At 38.8% G+C, this 22819-nt stretch overlaps 1 protein-coding gene across 1 annotated transcript in view; it reads right to left on the bottom strand.

Annotated features, from left to right (window-relative positions):
- ASXL3 (ASXL transcriptional regulator 3) overlaps window positions 1-22819 on the bottom strand; it is a 140347-nt gene that overhangs the window by 5390 nt on the left and 112138 nt on the right. The window contains exons 8-10 of the mRNA XM_068563662.1: window positions 10203-10299; window positions 7944-8049; window positions 1036-2992 (exon numbers count right to left, since the gene is read on the bottom strand). Coding sequence (XP_068419763.1) covers window positions 1036-2992; window positions 7944-8049; window positions 10203-10299 — 2160 coding nt within the window. The remainder of the gene's footprint in view (window positions 1-1035; window positions 2993-7943; window positions 8050-10202; window positions 10300-22819) is intronic.

Genomic DNA, 22819 nt, shown 5'->3' with positions numbered 1-22819 from the left:
AAAATATTTCCTATGGAAAGCATGCTTATATTTTTCTTTTCATTGCTTCAGAAATTAAAATGCATAGCAGGGTTTTAATGGGAGCTTAATAGTCATCTTTTATATCTCTAGAATCTTATTTAATAGGGACTGCTTTATTAAATAGAATAATTACAATCACACCCCTAAAAGTCAACCTTAGGGAGATCATGAGTCACATATTAAAAGTAGATGTCAGAGCAGAGCAAAATAAAGAGAAAGATTACGAAAAACAAATCTTGAGTATGTTTGTAATCCTTTGAGTTAACCTTAATTTTTAGTTTAGTTAGGCAGAGTCAATTTATATACAAGAGTTGTTTTCTGAGAGTTAAAATCTACCTGGGATCAAAATAAAATATATAAATAGGAATGTTTGTCTACAGGCTTTATTATTGTATGAAGTTAAATACTTCTTTATTATTTTGGAAATAAAATAGTAGGATTTGTATACCTATGTACCTATAGCATTTTCCTCAGGGTTTGTGAAGTGATTTCACTGATTTATTCAAGAAATATTTAATGAGGCTCCTTCAGAAGCTAGATCCTCTCTGCTAGGCAGAGGGGGTGTTCCAACATTTGTTGGAAAATGAATGAGGAGATAACACGTACCTTCATTTCTTGAGTGCAAGCCTCTGACTTTTGACTACTGCTTTCTCTAGTCCTACTCAACTTTTATAGGATGCTGAATTATCTTTCAAATTTTTCCAAGTTTATATAGGTCTCTGTCCTACACTGTGGAGTCCCCCAGAGACCCGGTATCTCAGTGGCCTGTGGGCTCCTCCAGGCCCCGTTCTCCCTCCCCCCTTCTTTTTCCTTAAATGCCAAGGTCTAAATATGTACATCTATCTAAACTTATTGTATGAGCTCAGTGCAGTCTGAAAAAGGATCTTTTAATATTAGACTGGTGCTGGGAGTATTAGATTATAAACTGCTACATTTATTTTTTTGAAAAATTAAGTATCTAAATAGAAAAAGCCTATCTATGGAATTTCCTTTTTTTAAAAAAAAATACCGTACCTTGAGAGGTGGAACCCTTGGTTCCTCTCTTGGAGGCTGTTCTTTCTCAGATGGACTGCTGGAGGACATGTTCCGGCTTGACTGGTCATCTTCTATCCTAGCCCTCTTCTCCTTACAGATCCCAAAGCTGTGATGCTCTGCGGTTTTCCTCTTCGATATCTCAGACTCTCTACTTTCATTTCTTACCCCATCTGGGGACTTGGAGGGCTCTGACAACTTGGAAGTATGAGAGGTCTCCAACCGATTCTGTGAGCTCCCTGGCTTATGCATTTTATTTCTAGAGCCTTCGGAAAACGAAGCCTTATCCACTGATGAGATGTATTGCTTGTCCTGTAATTTAGCTGATGGGAGCTCATTTCCCTTACTCTCTGTCTCTTCAGAAAAGACAGGTAATTCCAATGGTGAAGACATCGCTTTCTTTTCTGTTCTTTGCAGGACATTATGATTTTTAACTTTTATCATTTCTATAGAAGGAAGTTCTGGAATCGAAGCGGGATAGGGCTTCTCAGTTTCAACATGGGATTTACAAGGCTGCTGATTCAGGGTCTTATTGTGCAATTCTTCTGATGAATATGCTTCAGGAGCAATGGAAGAAGAACCCATTTTGATAGGTTCAGGAGTATTTGATAGAGTCTTCTGCTGAGAGGTAAGGCTCTCTCCCAGGGGCTTGGCAGGGGCAGAACCTTCATCTTTCTGGGGGGAGAGTGGTTCTTCAGATATGGAAGTCGACTTTCTTTGTTGATGCACCATTCTTTCATTCATGGAAGAACTGGAAATTGGAGAAGTTTCTGAAGGAAGTGGCAAACTGGATATAAAAGTGGTCTCAGATGTGAGAAGCATGGAAGACACTGAAGAAGTTTCTGATGTCAAAGGTAAATCAGACATGGGCGAGGTTTCTGATGTTAAAGGTAAATTTGATACTGGGGATGCTTCAGATGTTAACGGTAAATTGGACATCAAAGACGCTTCTGATATTTCAGGTGAAGTGGATATTGGAGAGATTTCTGACATCAAAGATGCATGAAGATTTTCATCAGTGGCATTTCGCTGATTGTATTTGTCCACATTTTCAGTGCTGGACACCTCAGAACAAAACGTTGTCTCAAGGGAGGCTGGGGTACATGATTCTTCTGAAGTGGATTGGGTTTCCCCTCCTGGGGATGTCAGGCTGGTACAGGCTCCCTCTGGGCTCTCGGAAGAGAAGGACGTTTCAGAGATGCAAGCATTTTCAGAAAGCTGTTCATCAGGATCACTCTGCAGCTCCATATCTACAGCAATTCCTTCACTTGGAAATTGGCCTTCTAAAGACGATGACCCTGTTTTAATTTTTGGAGTGTTGGTCTCTAGTGCAGTTTCTGGCTCCTTATGTTCTGTGTCATTGACATGAATCACAGATGAAGTGGAAGGAACGAGAGAGTCACAGACTTCCAGCTGATCAATGACAACTGACATCTCTTCCTGGGGAGATTCTGATTTCTCTTCCACTTTAACTTCAACATGAGGCAAAGTTTCCAAAACATCATTCATTATAACACAGGATTCCAAGTTATCTTCAGGAGATGCTATCTGGGGCTCCTCATGAGAGTTGGCTGGACTTTCTGACTCCTCAGAAAATTCAGGTATTGTCTTGTGATTCTCATCCTGGCACTCACAGATGCTAGTCTCTACCTCTTCCTCAATTTCCTCCTGAATCACAGATTCTTCGGGGATCAAGATGTCCTCTGATTCTGACTCTGTCATTACATCTTTACCTACGTCTACCATGGGACAAAGTGTAGCACAGAAATCAGGCTCTGGAGAAGTTGGACTTTTCATGCTTTTTGGCTGTTGTTCTTTCAAGGGAGTCTGTGCAGATAGACCAGGAAGGCCAGAGGTCCCACATGAAGAACTACTTTCAGCTCCATCATTGTTTGGTCCAGATGTGAGCTTTATAGAGTCCTCTCTTGACATGCCCAACCTGAACAGAAATTAGAAATATTAAATTATTGTTCAACCACAAAACATGAAAGGTACAACTTGGATCTCTCACCAAATATAGTATTCATAGAGGTAAATGCGTAAAATTAATTTTATAATCACTAAGTAACATGTTTAGCTTATGTAAACTAGTTTATGATGGCTTAGTTTTTCCACTGCTTTTATAATCATAACTAAAATAAACTCTACTTCTGTTTAAAAAGTATTGATTTTTATTCTGTAAGCAAGGGAGATTGCATACTAAAAAGATTTTTAAAAATATGGGCTGAAAAGCAAAAGAATGTATAAGACCTAAATCTTTTAAAGTCAGAAAGTAGAAATATGTCCTTATACTAGAAAATTACATAGTCCTTAAAGGATGCAACATAACCAAATAATTAAGATCAATGGATGATGGGTATGTTGTAAAATCTTGAAATGGAAATGACTTCCAAAGATTAAGTTCTCTTAACCCAATGTAAAAGGTGTCCATCACCATATTTTAGTACAATATCTAAGTGTCTAACCTAAGACAAGATGGAAATTTCACTAAAGAATAATAAACATATTTGGGGTCATCAAAGTTGATTCTACTAGATTACATTCATGTGAGGCAAGACTTTTTAAAATTCTTTCATGTAGATCTCTTACTGTAAAGATATTCCATAAAAAGTTAGTGTAGTTGAGAGTCTGCCTGCCAGTGCAGGGGACACGGGTTCGAGCCCTGGTCTGGGAGGATCCCACATGCCGCGGAGCAACTGAGCCCGTGAGCCACAACTGCTGAGCCTGCGCGTCTGGAGCCTGTGCTCCACAACGAGAGAGGCCACGATGGTGAGAGGCCCGCGCACCGCGATGAAGAGTGGCCCCCGCTTGCCGCAACTAGAGAAAGCCCTCGCACAGAAACGAAGACCCAACACAGCCAAAAAAAAAAAAAATTAATTAATTAAAAAAAAAAAAAAAAAGTTAGTGTAGAATATCAAGAAATAGCCCAGCCTAATGTTCAGGTCATAAGGTAAAGTTTATCAGAATTGCAATCAACAATATTGTAAATCACTAATTCCTGTCATACTAAGTTACAATGTCAGCATCAGATGGTAGGGAAATATGCTGTTCTAAATGAAGTTAAATTAGAGTACAGGCAATTAGAAAGATGAGCAGAAGAGAGAACATTCCCAGAGGAAGAAACATATTTGAGTGAGGAAATACAGCTATAACAGGAAAATACCTCAGTAAAATCTTCTTCAAACTTTTAGTTAAATTAAATCCCCAAAATGAAAGGGAAATAAAGTTGAATACACTTTTTGGGTATTTGATCATTGCCTTCTTCACTAAAATTCAGAAGGCTGAGAAAGGAAGATAGAGGACACTTCCTTCATAATTAGTCTCTTTTCTTTCAACTTTCCCTAAGATGGGTTCAAATTAAACCACAATTTATATTACAGTGAGAGGAACAGAATAATATAACTACACTACAGATGAATTTAGAGCAGAATAATCAGCTAGGAATAAGGTCTCTTGGGGCCAGATCAAGCAGAGATACCACTGATACTAGGTTAGATGGAGAACACACAGAATCTACCCACTGGCAGCCAAATTTCAGCTAGTTGATTAATAAGAATATTATTAAATATATTTAATATTACTAAATATCATATATGTATATAATATATTTATATCTCATATGGAAAACAGCACTGTATAAAACATACATGTAAACATTTTATTATTTTCATGGGAAAATAGATTTAAGGTGGCATAAGGCATAGAAGGAAGACGTTCACAGCACACCACATAACCACATAAAGGGAAACTCTGCCCGCCTGAAATCTAGACCGCAAATCAACAGACCAACTCCTATAATTTTGAGTTAGCATATACATGGGATCCCTACAAGTAATTAAAACGAATATAGGACAGTACTGTATTATAGGCAGAAGAAGCCAATAAGAACCAAAATAAAGATCTCAAAGAGCAGAAAACTAAATCAGACAGATCTTAACTAAAGCTGAATTTCAGTGGTAACATTCTTGGGAAAACTTAGAACAATGAGAAGGCACATGGTGTCAGTCAACTGAAAATTATCTGATGCTAGGAAAATATCCCTCACATATTGAGGGAATGTAGGTAATCTAGAAGTAACAAAATTAGAAGGGCAGTCAATGAAATGTCCAAAATACATCCGTCATCCAATATGTAATCAAAGATAGGAAAAGACAAGCAAGAAGTCCAGGGATGTAAGGGGACAGAAACTCTATGGATAAACTACAGCAAGAAAAGGGTCAATCAAGTAAAAGAACTGTTTGTATTCAGAACTCAGTGATGTTGATGGGGAGTCATGTTTACTCACAGTATTGTAGCTGTCCCCTTCCAGGACAGGAGTCTTTAACCTGATACCCATGAGAGTCTACAGAGCCTCCAAATTTCATGCAAAAAACTGTAGGTGTGTGAATTTTTCTGAGAAGGATTTGCAGGTGAGCAAATTACTTAACCACACCATGTAAAACTGGGGAAATTACTTAGTTTCACTGCCTCTCAGTTTCCTAAATCCTTTTTAAAATAAGAATAATAATGGTATCCACCTTATAGGACTGTTGGGAGGGTTAAGTGAAACAATATTTGCAAAGCTCTTAGAAACGTATCAGAGCCAGAGTATGTTCAATGATTATTCGCTGACTGAGGAAAAACTCTCTGTATGGTCTCTACAGTGCTGGCTGTCTGGCATCTAGGATAGTGTGTGGCACGGAGGCGATGCTGCATGAATACTGAATTGATAAAAGCACAGGCCCAACACTCAACAAAAATTAAGGACCAGTTTTTCGGAGGTAACTAACTTGGTTATGCTTCCGCCATTACCGACAAGAGTGCTCCCAACGTTCCCTTTGTCAGAAAAGGTAAGGAAGGCAGGGTTCTTAATCCTGCTGGACATCAGCACGATGGGGAAGCATCTAAAAATTCAGATTCCTGGGCTCAACTCCTGGAGATCACCCATCAGTACATCTGGGGTGGGTGTCGGAAATCTGTACCTATTTGTAAAAGCTCCAATGAAGACTGTGATGTCGCCAGGCTTGAGTAATACTGCTGGTAACTAGCCTGTAACTAGCCTGCCACAATTTTAATTTTTGAGAAAGGACATTAATTACCTCCTTTTAGCTTTGCTTCAATATGTATATGCATCCAAAGTCCTAGGGCAGCAACTGAAAAGGAGGCTTCCTACTCAAACTCAGGAGCACAACTTAGCACAACTCACCAGAGGCGAGGCTGTTCCGAGTAAGCAGGCTGTTCATCACGTGATGTCTTTTTACAACGAGCGCTCAGGTGAGACTCCCCCTGACGGCTTTCCCCATTTACAGGGGGAGTTTTGTGAAATTAGATCAAATGGTACAGGTTGTGTTGCCTGCAACCGCCTCAGTGTCTTTTACACAAAACAACGACTTTCAAGCATTAATTGTGTATGTGGGAATTAAAGCACAAATTCCTCTACCCATGATGATCTAAGGTTGCTGTCAATTGTCAGCTCTTAAATCCTTCTTTCTTTCTTAGGGATTTGATTGTCTGTGAGATTCAAATTCTGCCCAAGGAGAATATGTTCCTGTTAACCATGAGGCAAAGGAGAAACTACTTTCAAATTAGCTCAGTCACTACCATACTTAGATGTGACTGGTATTATTTTTAAAACACACACATGCACAAATAAAAATAATAAATTAAAAAGCGGTTATAGCCTCCTACACTATTGGTGGGCACGTAAATTGGTGCAGTCACTATGGAGAACAGTATGGAGGTTCCTCAAGCTAAAAGCTAAAAATAGAGTTGCCGTATGATCCAGCAATTCCACTCATGGGCATATATCCAGAAAAAACTATAATTCAAAAAGATACATGCACCCATATGTTCACAGCAGCACTATTCATAATAGCCAAGACACGGAAACAACCTAAATGTCCATCAAAAGATGAATGGATAAAGAAGATGTGGTGTGTATATATACACAACGGAATATTACCTAGCCATAAAAAAGAATGAAATAATGTCATTTACAGTAACACGGATGTACCTAGAGATCATCATACTAAGTGAAGTTAAGTCACACAGAGAAAGACAAATACTGTATGATATCACTTATATGTGGAATCTAAAATATGACACGAATGAACTTATCTATGAAACAGATTCATAGACACAGAGAACAGACTTTTGGTTGTCAAGTGGGGCTGGGGGCAGGATGGACGGGGAGTTTGGGATTAGCAGATGCAAACTATTATATATATATGTAGAATGGATAAACAAGGTCCTACTGAACAGCACAGGGAACTATATTCAATATCCTATGATAAACCATAATGGAAAAGAATATGAAAAATAATGTATATACATGTATAACTGAATCACTTTGCTGTACAGCAGAAATTAACACATGGGAAATCAACTACTTGAATAAAACACGTTTTTTAAAAAGTGGTTTTACATAAAGAGGAAAATGGATAGAGGAAAGGGTAATACCTTAGGCTCTCCCCCAAACAAGGACTAAACAAATGTATATGGAGAGTCAAAATTTTTGGAAAAAAATGTGAGAATTAAATATGTGTCCAAGACTACTTATCTCTAACGCATTTATTAATGAAAATGCTTAGATTTAAAAAAAAAACAAACAGGAGATTTTTACTAAAATCCAGTTAGGAACGCCAAAATTGACTTCTATAGAATTTCATGTGCTATTTTCAGTCCAAAATGAATTTTCATGGACGAGTTATAAACCCTTGAAAATGCATTTTTAAAAATTTAAGTGCTGATATGCCACTATAATTTTACCTGCAATTTCTTACACTGAGAGACTATTGCCTTTTATCACAGGTTTATAAAGTTTTATAGCATATGATTGTGCTAAGTGAAACAGAGAATTACATTTTCATTTCCTTCCAAGAGAAATAAGAAGAAAATACTCTAGTACTTACTTTTCTCCGTAAAACCTTTCGAAGAATTTTTCTTTCCAGGGTTCTGTTTTCTTTTCCTTTTCAATTTCTTGCCTTATCCGCAATTGCATTTCTGGAGTAAACTCTCCTAGAAAGAAAATGCTTAGATATTGAGTAAAAGATGTCATATGTTTTGCCAGTTAATAAAGAAAACATGTAACTAATTTGAATAAACTTTTATGGATGCCAAAAGGTAAAAAAAGTTGAGTACTGATAATATTTCTACAGCTTCTTTTTTTATGAACATCACTCAGTCATTTAGTCACACACAGACTCTAAAGCATTTAGCAAATGTACTGAGTGCTAGGGGTTGCGAATGAAAGTGTATATTCACTGTCCTTGATGAAACCAGTCTGGTGAAAGAAAAAGCACACAGTTGAGTATAATAACACAATGTGGAAGCCCTGTATAGGTCATAAGAATAAATGGAGGGAAAGTACTTAATTCTCCGTAAATTGATTAGGGAAGACCATACATAGAACCTGATTCTTGAATTAGCTTTTGAAAGATGACCAAGCTTTCATAAAGTAATTAGTTCACAAGGCACAGAGGTACGAATACGTATATTTATGTGCTTTTGAGTGGCCAATTATGAGTAGAACACAGGATGAAATGAAATAGGAAAGGTAGGCGGTGGCCAATTACCCAGCACATGTTTTAAAGAGAGCCCTGAATTTTTCCTGTAAGAGACAGAGGGAGGTCCTGGCGGTGTTCAGTGAGGGAGGAATATGGCCAAATAAGCAACTTAGAAACTGGCTGGGAGGCTACTGAGTAGCGTAGATGAGAGATGGAGATTACAGTCAGGCCAGCATCTTGAGAATGTTGAAGAAGATTCAAAGACACAAGTAACAGTTCATAACCAGATGGACCTGGGGAGAAGGAAGAGGAACAAAGACATCATAAAGGTTTCAAAGTGAGGAGCTGTGAGAAAAAGGGGTGACCTTAGTAGACAGAAGACAGAAGAAATAGTAGACATTAAAAGGGAAGAGAGTTTAATACTGGCATTTTGGTTTTAAGGTGCCTGATACTGGAAAGATCCAGCAGGTTTGTGGAATGGAGCAGCAAAGGTTTGGGAAAGAGGAGTTCCAGCCAGATTTGGACATTTTCAGCATGTGGGCTATATAGCTGAAACCATGGCTCTGAATGAGGTTCTTAGAGCACGTGAACAGTTACAAAACCAAGTAGCAGGGAAGAGAATGGTGGAGACATCACCATTTACCATCAGGTGGAAGAACAGGAGCTCCTGAAGGAAGCTGAGAAAAGGCTGTCAGAAAGGTAGCAAGAGGACACAATTTAAAATATATTATGAATGTCGAAGGCAGATGGTTTCAAATTAGATGGGGTAGAAAACAAGTGAGACATAGGAGAAGGAACATGAAATGCCAAGGACTGAGAAGAGGAAAGTGAACTTTGCAATGAGAAAGCCATTCGTATTCTCTAGAAGGGATTGTTCCCATTGTGTATGGTGGGGTCACATCCAACCATAAAAATGTGAGTGGGTAAGGGAGTAAAAATGTGGTAACACTGGGTATTTTTTAGTCTTTCATGAAGCTTGGTGACTAAAGGAATGATAAGATGAAGTGGTGGCTTCGGGGGAAGACTGTATTAAAAGAAGATTCTTCCAGGCTCTCGGACATCAGAGAATCCACAATGCATCAAACACATAATTAAAATGATTATTCCAAAGAAAATCTTGCTATATCAAAAATTTTTATTATGTTCCAGATAAAGTCATGCTTTCTTCAAAAATACTGGACATCAAAAATGCACAGTAGGGCTTCCCTGGTGGCGCAGTGGTTGAGAATCTGCCTGCCGATGCAAGGAACACGGGTTCGAGCCCTGGTCTGGGAAGATCCCACATGCCGTGGAGCAACTGGGCCCGTGAGCCACAACTACTGAGCCTGCGCGTCTGGAGCCCGTGCTCCGCAACAACAGAGGCCGCGATAGTGAGAGGCCCGCGCACCGCGATGAAGAGTGGCCCCCGCTTGCCGCAACTGGAGAAAGCCCTCGCACAGAAATAAAGACCCAACACAGCCAAAATAAATAAATAAACAATTATTTTAAAAAAATAAAATGCACAGTATAACAAAAGAATTAATGAAGTCACTTGAAATAGGATGTGAGTTTTTACTCAAGTATACTTCAGGGGGGAAAACGACTTGGGAAACAGAGAAAGGTGCAAATCTCAATACAGTCTGTTGACTCAAATATGTCAAATAATAATGGAAAATAGAAATTTACCTTCTGCCAGTCGCTGTTTCCAGCCTTGTGCTGCATATGCAAAGAATTCATTATTTAGAGCTGAAGTACTGAGGCGTAAAATTCCATCACTTCCCATCTAGGAAATAAGCCGACAGAAACAAGATTCCATCAAGAATAATTCAAAGCAAAAGTATGCAGGAAAGAAGCAAAAACTGAGGGTGTGAGTGTGTGTGTGAGAGAGAGAGGAAGAGCGAGAGAGAGAAAGAGCAGGGTAGAAGGCAGGGAGGAAAGGAATCTAACGAAAGATGAATTTCCTAGTAGGAAAACTGCACCGCTTACAGTGACTATTATAGTGACTAAATACATCAACTTAAAGGAAATCTGTATTAGGCATTTCCGTTATCAGTGGTGAGTATAACAAATGTATGTGATTTAATCAAAAAATTTATATCTTTGTCATTTTTATATGCCTTAAATGATACCAGATTAAAAATCTGCATATGTGTACACCTTTAGATTATTTTTTTAATTAAATTCTCTAAAATTTGTGGAAGCTAAAGAAATCTAGTCCGATCACTTGGATTCTTCCACTGTCTGAGGTTCAGACGACAAAGTTCTGAAACATTAAAACAAATACGCCCACACTGTCATACATACCCTTCCCTCTATTCTTCTCACCTCTTTGGGTGCACACAGAAAACAGGTATACAAAGTTTAAAATCTGTGCAACTATATGCTACTAACCTTTTTCCTCAAATTTATTATTTTTCAAATTCATGTACGTATAGAAGAGATTTGGATAAGCATCATCGAACTGGATGCTTTTAACTTTCCAACTATTTATTACATCTGCCCTGTGCATGTATTCTGCTTGCTGACACAGGGGATACAAATAATTAGTGTTGTCCTTGGCTGGCTTCTTATGTAGTTGAGGAGTGAAGACAGAACACATAAAAAGTTAAACAGTGCCGAGCATGAGGTGAGTGGGAATTAAGAAGGGGGAAAAAAAAAAAAAAAGCTAGGGGAGGGTATCTAGGTGGACGTGAGTGGTTAGGAAGAACTTGATGCCAGAGGTGCAGTGGGTTAGGGTCTTGGGCAAGTAACAGGACTGGGGCATAATGGTTTTATATAAAGCATACAATACAGAGTGGGAGCTTTGTTGTAGAGGCAGAACAACACAAACAATCAGTAACTGGACCGTTCATGAAGGCGTGAAGATGTTTTAGCCTGCTATTGAGTCGGTTTGGCAAACTGTAGCTCCAGTTACATTTTCAAAGATTTCTTCTTACTCTCATAGACACCCCCGTCTGTCCTAAGCTCTAATAAGTCACTGCTATCTGAAAACACACTCAGACACGTCTTAGCCCCATGTTTTCGTTCGTTTGCAGTCTTCTCTACACCCCATTTTCACCCACTGAAATACTGTCCCTCTTTTAAAATTTAACTCAAATCATGCCTTCATGAATATGTCAGCTAAACCATCATTTGGGAGCAAAGGAGAATACTGAGTCTAAAAGTAAATATTATACTAGCAACTCAAAGCCGGATAATGGTCAACAAATCCAGAAAAGAGAGACACTGAACAGATGTGAGACATCCTGGGTGCTGCCATCATGACAGCCACAGATTTAAGATCCTGAGTTTCCTCATCTAAGAAGATACTGAAAACCGTACTAAAATATTCAATACACTTGGAAAATTTCAGGCAAGACTTTGTTCACTCATGGATTCACTGTTTACTCACAATTATTTCACCTTCATTCAGTAGATACTTATTAAGCCACTCATATGAACCTGTATACCGGGCGTTTTTTGGGTGCAGGCAATACGGTGGCAGTAAAGAAAAAGGCTCTGCCCTTATATTCTGAACATATTCCCCATACAGCAGATGGTCTGGTCCCTGTGCATCTCTCCCACCCACCTGAGCTCAGCACGGCTGTGACGTACAGTGACATCGCCATGCACGTGTCCCACCTCAGGGTCTTACCACAGCCCCAAGACGTGAGTGGCTAAATGTCCTCGCCTTCCCACCTTTTAATTGGACACTTCTAGGACACTATCCGCTGGCACGCAGTATATGAACTGAGTCAAGGGATGCCATTTGGTGCTGTGTCCCCAACAGTTAGGACTAGAAGGTGGAAGGCAAGTGCCCTGAAGAGAAAAAGGAATTGGTTTACTCTGAAGTACATTTATGGAAGGCACAATGGAAAAGGTTAGATTTTCTACATTTGAGAACATGCATGGTGCTTTATAATTTGGAGTCCATGCACAATGCCTATTATATTGCAGGTACTCAATAAATGTGTATTGCCAGGACACTGGCTTCGTGTAAGTGAAAGATTTAAAGTTTAACTCCGGTAGCTGACATATAGGATTTTAGTTTGGTGTGTTCTGCCAGGCCAGGGGAATGATTAGTTATTAATTGAAATTTCAGCATAATTTTAAAACACAAAGAAATACCAGATCCAGATTAGCTCTGACAGAGTCTCAAGATTTCAGCACATGAAAATGCAAGGCAGTGTGAAATGAACACATTCAAGAATATGGAAGCTAGCCCGGGAGGAAAATGTTTTTCTTTTAAAACTGAAAAATAATATTAACTGCCAGCCTTCCAGCCTGTCTGAGACAGCACAATTAAACACTAGGGCTAAATTAAATATGTGCCAATAAAACTTTTAAAATACACTATTGATTTTATGGCGTTTAAGAAATACTGTCCAAAAGACATGGCATTTTAATGAGCTGGAACAATAAACGTTTCTGAAAGTTTTATTTATTTATTTATGGCGGAGCTATAAATTCTTGTTTTTCTGATTACCCACAATAGAAACATTCATTCTAAAAACTCCCCTAACTCTCTTATAGTGAAGTATCCAAATAAGCTATTGATAAGCTATGCTTCTTTTTTAATTAGAAGGAGAAAAACTCTGTGCTGTTGTGGAAGAAAATAAGTATGGTTAAAGGAAAACTTATTTGCGGAGAGATCCTTTCACAAAGATTTAAGTCTCTATTGGTGCGTATATCATTTGCCTTTGGGGTTGATTATATTAACGTACATTTTATGGGATGGATATCAGTGGAATTCAAAGGATTAAAATGTTATTGCTACTTGCAAACCATCCAGTGTTTGAAGTTTGAGGAATGTTAATTCTGTATGAGAATATATCTACATTTAATAATAATCCTTTGCACCTCTAAAAGATTCTTTATCCCTTTTTTTTTCTAATCTGGGGTTTCTTGCAAGTGATTCGGAATGCGTGGCACGTGGGTTGCTTAGAGGAAGCGTGAGAAATGTGCTGGAGAGTCAGAAAGTGGCTAAGTCATAACAGGACACCTAGATATACACAGCAATTTGGACTTCATCCTACAGGTAATGGGGAGCGATTCAAAGCGAAGCCAAAACAAGACGAAAAGGTTTGTGCTGAGTGTGTGCGGGGAAGTGGACTGCTGATGTAGATGATGTGTCCAGGACGAGCCTCTCTAATGCTCACTGTTGATCAGGACAACAGAGCTGACACCTGAATGCGTGAAGAAGGAGCCACGCAGCCATGGTTGGGGGAGCGTGCTTGGTGGAGGGATGTAAATGCAGAGGCCCTCAGGTGGGGCTTGTGAGGAGGCCCTAAGAGATGGAGAGACCTTAGAAGCAGGAGAAACAGGGGCTGAGGGGCCAGGATCATACTGGGCCTCGGAGCACACTGTAAAGACTGGCTTTTCCCCCACGCGAGCTGGAAAGCCTCTGGGATTTTGGCCTGACAAATGAAAAGATGTGACATTTCAAAAGGATAGCTCTGACCGCTGCATTTAAAAAAGACTTTAGAGCTGTCCAACAGCAATATAAACATTGGGCCACATCTGTGATTTTAATTATTCTAATAATCACATTAAAGTAGTAAAAAGAAACATGAAATTAATTCTAATAACACATTTTATTTAATCCAACCTATCCGAAATGTTATTGTTTCAATATATAATCAACACGAAATATTATTGAGATATTTCTCATTCTCTTTGTATACTAATTTTTTCGTATCCAGTATATATTTTTATAACACATCTCAATTCAGATCACCCATAGTTCTAAAGCTCAATAGTCACTGCTGGCTAGCAGCTACTGTACTGGAGAGCATAGTTTCAGAAGACTCACCAGGGACTTGAGTATGTAGTTACTGAGATAATCCAAATAGTAGCTTGACTAGGTTGACAGCTATAGAGGTGGTGAGAAATGGTTGGGTTCTGATTATATTCTGAAGGTTGAGCCAACAGGACTTGATGATGGATTGGATGTGTGGTATGAGAGAAAGCAAGCAGGCAAGGATGACACCAAAGACTTCTGGCCTTGGCAATTGAAATTACGAAATTGCTATTTATTACAACGGAAAACACAATGGGAGTACGAGGTTTAGTTTTGAACCAGTTAAGGTTGAGATGCTGATTATAATTCCAAACTGATGTCTTAGATGTATCATTCTGCATGTAGTGTAAAGAATGCCCTGGATAAAGACAGGACAAGAAACAGGGACTTCTGTCAAGAAGTTCCAAGAGAAGGCCATGGAACAAATGATGAAAAGTCTTAAGACTGTTCAGGCAGTGGGAGTAAAGATGCATGTCCTCCAGGAGGAATAAGGGAACCAGAAATGATGGGGCTGAGCGAGCATGTGTGTAGGTGGTGAACGAGATAAAGGCATGAAAGATGATGGCCAAGAACAAGGCTTGGATAATTTGGTAGATGCTGGAAACAGCCATCAGGACAGGAAAAGGCACAGGAGGGGCAGTGTCTTGGACAAAGAAATGATGGGTCTTTCTTTGGATATGCTAATCTAAGGACATCATGAAGGCATCCAAGTATAGATGATCTAATCAAGAGCCGAAACTCGGGGAAGAAGCTCAATGGTGAGGAAGGAATCAAACACAGAAAATTAGTCATTAGTAGCAAAGAAAGTGTAACTGCAAACATGGATATGGATGAGAACACCCAGGAAGGATTTACCAAAAGAGAAGACGGCTTAAAGCAGGGCCCTGAGGAACACCAACGTAGGAGGAATGGGCAGAAGAAGTAAATCCTGTTAGGAAGACCGAGAAAAAGCAGTCAGAGGTAGGAAGAAAATCAAAGCAGACGGCATCGTAGCTGAAAGGAAAGAAAGAGTTTCAAGAAGCTCTGTAGTGTGTATGTGCTAATATCTATCAAGCCATGTGCAATTACTTAGGTCAACACCGTGTACAGTACACTATACTAGCTGTTGTGTCCAATGAAACAATCAATAGGGTCTTTAGAGCAAAGACAACCTAGTCAGTGAGAGGCCAACCAGGAGTCTAATGCAAAAGCAAAAGAGTAATGAGCAGAGAGACTATAAGCTGTTATTACTGACCCTCTTCTACCCTGATCAAGCATCCAGTGCCCTTGTATTCTATACCCCAGTAGGAATTAAAGTCAGGATGTTCATTCTTTCTAAAGGGTAATTTTTCATCTTTTTACCTTACCATTAAGTATGATTCAGATGGCTCAGGAGACTCTACATAAGTACAGCTCAAGTTTAATCCATAAGAGAAAATGTAATTCTTTAAGCATAAAGCTAGGCATAAGAAATGAAAGAGGGCTTCTGAGAAAGACAGTATCAGTAAGGGAGAGAGGAGCAACGGTATACTAAAGACAGTTTGGCCAATAATTTTTGATTGCTATTTCTAAAACTGCATTAAGACAATATTTCCCAAACTGTGCTTTGCAAAATAGCAATTTTAAGAGGTAATTATAATTTTAATGGGTAATCTATCTAGAAGGAAATTGATTCTACCATCCAATAAATATAGCCTATATCTACTAAATATGGTTAAATGGTTTTCTTTACTATAAGTATTCTCAAATATGCTAGAATTTACTTTAAACCCTTAAGAATATATGTATCATGCAGTATTTCCCAAACTTTTAAACCCTGTAATCCTCTTCCAGAACAATTATCAGTATCTCATGCAACAAGTACAAGTGTTCTCCAGAATACAGTCTGGGAAATGATGCATTAAAAGTTGTGAAAGTATTATTGTCAGAAGCAGTCAAATGAGATAAACCTAGCACAATGAATTTGCACACACTAGGTACTAAATCCTTGTTAAGCAACATGAATGCAAATTTCTAAGATCTGGACATGGGATAATTTTCAGGATACTGCAAAAATCAAATGTTAAAAATAAATAAATAAAATAGTGAAAACTAGTAAAGGATGACGCTATAAGCCTAAACAACCTCAATTTCAAAGCCCACTGCAGAAAACAATTATTCGACATTACTTTTAAAAATTATATCAAACTATAAATACATATAACAACTTTTCTTTAAATACATAGAGACCGTCATTATAAAGTTGTAATCAAGACTATCTGGAATTATATGGAGGTTAAAGAAAAAAAAACGCAGCACCATTTTCATCTTCCCTCCACCTCGTTTTTTTTTAGGTGTGCATGGAATTAAGCTAATGTGAACAAAAGAGAAATCTCAGAAAATATTACCCCCCAAAATCAACATTTAGATGGAAAAGTAGAAGGCTTTTGTCATCACTGTTATGATAGGCCATTAAAGTTGATTTTATAATAAAAGCCTCTCTTCTGAGTCGAGCTGGTTCCTTTTCTTCCTACTACTACTTGCTGCTCTGGGAATCACTGCTGAGCACTGGGCCAGAAACCACAAGGTATGAAGTTCAGCAGGGAAGAATTTGGGAGATGGAAGATCCACTGTACTTAGGATGACGGCAGGTGTAATTGTTATCTAGAATAAAGTCCTTGAGGCAGAGGAGTGGGTAACATTTAATTATTACATGAGATGTTCAAGTATGTAAATTGCAAAGGGCTTTGAAAACAAAAGAAGGTTATAAAATGACAAAATAACAGCTGGTCTTGTGGGAAGAGATTATCACCTCATTAAAAAATACATATAAACATACATATGTGCATGTATCTGTATATCTATATCTATACATTCATATACATCCATATGTGTGTAATAAAGTTTTCTTCCTCTAGAAACACAATCTGTAAACAACCCAACCACTTAGCTAAGATAACCATTGCCTTTGGAATGGAATCTCTCGCACCTCCCAAGAGAACCGTCCTCCCGTCCACCAGACACCTGCCCAAGCCTCCAGGATGGCACAGGAGGTCTTCAATTAGAGGTTGGGAAGGCCATCCCCTAGAGTAAGACCTGCTGGTAAGCAATTTCTCAGGCCCCAATTAACAGGGAAAAGGAATTCCCTAGAAGTAAGAGAAAAAGATATTCTCATAATTGGTGCTACGAATTTCAGCATATACAATCAGAAGATCCACACTTGAGGGATGTATATGGTATTAAAAACACATGAAAAAAGAATCCTGATATTGATTCTTAAAAGACTTTAATTATTGAGTTTCGATTACTTTACTTACATGGGATTTCCCTTAATCTTCTGGATTAAAAACAAAACTCATTTTCTAATGGCATTGTTTTACACAATTTACATTCTGCCACTTTTGCTAAGAATCACCCGGCTTTAAATTGCAGAGGGAGGAATCTCTTTTCAATAATGTCTCTAATGTGCCAGCATCCTGCTCAGAAGAGATGTAGCCTGTGGTGAAGTAGGTAAAAATAACGAAATAAAGACATCTACAGACAGAAGTCAAGTCATGGACAGATCAAGCTTTAATCAACCTCTCAAAATTAGAGAAATATGTTTTGATGTTTACGGTTCATCTCTTTCATTAAACTTTGTGGACAACCCCTGGCCACACACTGGGACAACCTGATAGGCCTTGATGAGAAATGACTTATTTTTTTGGATCCAAATGAATATAAATACAATTTAAACACGTTTTAGCAAATATGAGAACGTGTGCATCTTAAAAGACATTCTCTCATAATTGTATTTTCATCAATGTTCCCTCTGTGGGAGGAAAATGAAAAAGCAAACTTCCAATGCAACCACAGAACACTAGGGCTTTATTTATTGAAAAAAAGCTCATGTCCTTGTAGAGATAAAATAAGGTTCTGTTATAAGGTTGTGGGAATCAAAATCACTGTTTCCACTTTAATACACTGAACAGCTGTGTTTAAGTGACTATCTATTAGTCACTCATTTCTTTAACAAACATCTCATAAGCAGCCAAGAACTACTTGCCAAGAACTGTGAAATGGACATACAGCTTCTGCTGCCGTAAGAGCTTAGTACCTAGGATGGGACCGAAAAAAAGTAATGTTCGCTATAACAGTACGGTAAGTACCTAGAGAAGGAAAAGATGCCAGAAGAACTCCCAGGCCTGGGTACCAGTATGCCTTTAATTCCCCCTTTATAGTCTGTTAATATCTATGCCTGAAGTTTACTCCTCTCCCCAGTTAAACAATGGCCCAATCTACTATTGTTGAGTTACAGCTGTATTTATAACCATAATAACGACTCTAATTAATTTAGTAGCTACGACCAGGGAGGTAGGTAAGTGGTGAAACAGGATTTGACCCCTCAAAATAATACCTTTTCTATTATACCATGGGGCTTCCTTTAATTAACATGCAGGCATTCATTCTTCTACTCAAAACCTTTATGTGCTAGGTGCTGGGAAAAAAAATAATAAACAAAAAGATAGGTCCCTGTTCTATAAAGTTATAACGACAAACTGTTTTGAGGCCCCGGAAGGGAAAGCAACATGTACAGTGAGAGAATGTTCTAAGTGCACGTGTATGTAGGAAGGATTCTCGGAGGTATTAATTTCTAGGCAAAGATGTATGTGAAGGACGGGGAGGAGTAAAGGTGAAGGTACCAAAACTCCAAAAAGGGAGGTAAAGAATACTGTTATGAAGAGAAATGGAGTGACACTGTGGTAGCTGAAAGGTTATGTAGCATCTAGAACTGTTGTTGTTGTTTGTGCATGTTCACTTTTTTTAAAAAATGGATATTCTTAGCTGAGAAGGATCCACCTCTACATGCTTCAGTTTCATTACTTGTAAACTACGGATGACAGACTATTCACTTCATAGAGTTTTTGTGAGGATTAAATCAACAAATATATATAAAATGCTTTGACTAGTGCTTGTTCAGGGCAAGATCTCAAGAAGTTTAGCTATAAGAATTATTATTATTGGGTAGCAGGTGTGACAGACACACCCCAGAGTACCCCCAATGTGTCTGTGTTTGTGCGTGTGTATGTGTGTTTGTGTGTATGTATCTGTGTACAGGGGATTAAAAGAGAGAATACAAGACTCCAAGCAGCATTATCAAAGAAGATGGATTATAAAGAAAGAACAGACTGTAATCTCCATGAGGACAGGGATTTGCACTCCATGAGAGAGTAGGTCCTTAACAAATATTGTTGAATAAAATAATTTTGTTGTGGTTTAGCTGTATCACTATTTGATGCATCTATGTAACCTTATCCAGTCTTTTGATGATGGTACCCCAAAGATACTTTTGTTAGGGTGAATAAACAATTGATTTTATAAGGAATGTACACAGAGCAGGAGCTACTTTTAGTTATTGTTTTTGATGTAAAGTAGCAAAGAGGAAAAAAAGCAGACAATGGATTTTAGCCTTCACCTACGGGGTTGTCAATACCAGGGTTATGTTACTGTAATACAACGTCCCAAAGTGTGCACAATGTATATTTTCAAATTAAATCAAGCAGTTGTGCAGCAAAACAGAGAACGGAAGGAATACTCCGGTAGGATTTAAATTGTATGTATATACAAAATATTTAAATCCTACCAGAGTAGGATGTAGAGGTTGCGCAAATAAATTAAAACAAAAAACAATAAACAGACTTCTGATATGTGCAAAGGTGTTCTTGGCATCCTCCTTAGGTAAGTAACCCAGCATGTCACAGTGGAAAGAGGGCTGGATTTAAAGTTAGAAAATCGGGCTGCTGATCCCAGGTTTGCATTTTCATATCTGTCTGAAGATGCTTCAGGTTCCTAATAACAGCTTCCTAGTCTCTGTTTGTCTCATTATTCAAATGGAAAAAGCAAACATACTTGCAACGCTGTTACATGAATTAGAAATAACAAATGTAAAGAAACCAACCACTACCTAGTGAGTGCAATTTTAAAAGATACTACTTACAAAGAGTGAAGTTGCAAAAGATCAATATATAATAATACTAGCCATCCCTTACTGAGTGCTTAGTCTCTGATCTTTTATATCTGGGAATTCTTAAGTATGTCCTTTATTAAGTTTACATCACTTGAACACAGACACCATGATATCCAAGAAGCAACATTTGGAAGGAATTATCTGCTTTTGAAACTAGGTGTCACAGCTGGAGAGCCTGTGTACCAGGTAGGCATTGCTGCCTTAGTGCTGGCTGGTCACCTGAACTCTACTATTCCCTTCTGAGAAATCAGCCCCTTAGCCTTGAGCGATATCAGTCCTGCTACCCAGACCAAAGCTCGTTGGTCCAGAGATCAGTGTCAAAGACAAAGCTGTCACAGAGAGACATTCTATGAATTAGGATAACCAATTAATCACCTCCTCCCTGTTTCAGGGAAAGAGATAAGGTCTGAAATACCATAATAGATGTCCTGAGAAGAACCAAGATATCCCAGATCACACAGCAAAAGAAGAGAGACGTCTATGCACTTAACTCCTTCCTCCTCCCCCGTACTTACTTAAAGTCCCCCCAACTCTCAGCTCATCAGATCTCTATTTCTTGCAACCTGAGCAAGGCTGGATGAATACAGCTAAAAAAGTACTACACTGAGTAATCTATTAAACATTTTCCACTTTGAAGAGAGCGTGCAGTTCATTGGAGAAAGAAATTACATTTGCAAAGAGGGCCAAAGACCATGAAAAAAGTTGGACTGCAATGCAAATTAATAACAAGCCAGCAGTTCAACTTATAGCACATTATAAGGGTAGAGTTTCATAAAGATAAGACTCTAAATCAACTTGTAAATTTTTATAACAAAATGCCAAACATGTCACCTAAATCAAACTGACACCAAGCACCTAAATGAAAATCCTAAGACACACAACTCTCTTTTTGTTAGTAAGAGAATGCCTGCCCATCCCTGATATTTGAATTACTTCTGTCACAGACATGACACACCTAACCTTCATTCCTTTACCTCCTCATTTCCCCACTACATTCTATGACAGGAATCCTTGAGATATTCCTCGGGAAATAATTTTATGTTCAATTAACTTTGTTTACACAAAGTTCAACAATTTTCTTCACTACAGAACTTTGGAGCCTTTACTATGCCAATGAGAGTGGCCTTTCTCAAACTCCTGAAAGCTCAGAGCATTGCTCCCCATAGAATATTCTGTGGGAATGATATTGTGCAGACTGTGTTCACTATATAGGAAAGGTTACCTGGTATCTAAAGTAGAGCAAGTCAGAGCATTAGAGAATCACAGAGTGAGACTCTATTACTCTACCCCTCAACAGACATGTCTTTAAAACTCCAATTCAGTGAACTCTCAAACTGTTGTCAAAGGCCAGAATAAAAAAATGGCCTTTCTGAACCATGTTCTGGTCACTCTTACAAAATTGCCATTGAAACATAATTCAAATGCTGTTGGGTTTTTCCTACATGTACACCTATTAGTCTCTTTTTAAAAATGAAGTCTATGTGACTTTCTGTGTTTGTACTCGGCTCCAGAGTATGGACACCGTGAACTGCCTCATTGGGAAGCAGGAATAAAATAAAATAAAGTGAAACACCGAGACCTCACTTGAGCTTCATGTCCACGGTTCTGAGTCACTTGCTGTTGAGGGGTGTGCTGAGAGGAGGGAGAGACGGACCATCTGCCAAGCGGAAGAACATCTTCACCTTCATTCGAACTCACTGCACTTCAAACTGTGCACTCAACTTGTTTCCAGGTAAGGTACTTTACCAACTGTAAATCTTAACTAAACTTGTCACCACAAAATGGACAAGGGGCTTGGAAAGATTCCTTCCAAGAAATGAATTCAGCACTAACAAGCAAATTTAAGCAAAAAGAAATAGAGTAGAGCTGCCATGGGTCCTCCTAGTGTAAATCCACCATGGGCCACATAGAAAGAAGGACCAGTATGAGGAGGCTGGGGGAGACTTGGAGAGAGGGGTGGCGGGGAGACGCACACACCATGGGTCTAGAGGATACCGTCAACTCAGGGAATGAGTTGTGGTCTAAAGCTGAGTGAAGGGAAACTTGGACAGTATAAAAAAGGATGCTCGCTTCTCAAGGGAAATATGGGAGCAATAATTGGCCTGCTTTAGAGTTAGAACTAACCATATGTCCTTAGGCAAGTTACTGTAACCATGTGAAACTCATTTACAAGGTCTGTAAAATGGAGTGATTAAAACAGAAGGCCTCGAATGTTTCTTCCAGGCCCAAGGTTCTACGACATTGGTAGAGGGAAGGAAGAAAGAACGACTGTGATCCCAGAGATCAAGCCCAAAGGAGCGCCTGTTAATGAAAATAGGGTGAAACGAAGTAAGGAAGAAAGTAGGTGCTGACAAGCTCAAGGAGTGGCGTGATTCCAGCACTTGTGGCCACTTAAGGCGATCTGAATCCTTGAAGGTGGCATCCTAAAGCCTGTGAATAGACACCACTGAGATGCAAGGACCAAGTGTGTATGTGAGTGTAGGGGTACCCCCGAAGAACCGCAGACAGCGGGAGACAAGGATGACGTCTAGCAGAAAAGTTTCTGGAAATAAGAATTGC

Source organism: Eschrichtius robustus, chromosome 14, assembly GCF_028021215.1.
Source record: "Eschrichtius robustus isolate mEscRob2 chromosome 14, mEscRob2.pri, whole genome shotgun sequence".
NCBI classification, from domain to species: Eukaryota; Metazoa; Chordata; class Mammalia; order Artiodactyla; family Eschrichtiidae; genus Eschrichtius; species Eschrichtius robustus.
This window is presented reverse-complemented; position numbering and strand designations above follow the sequence as displayed.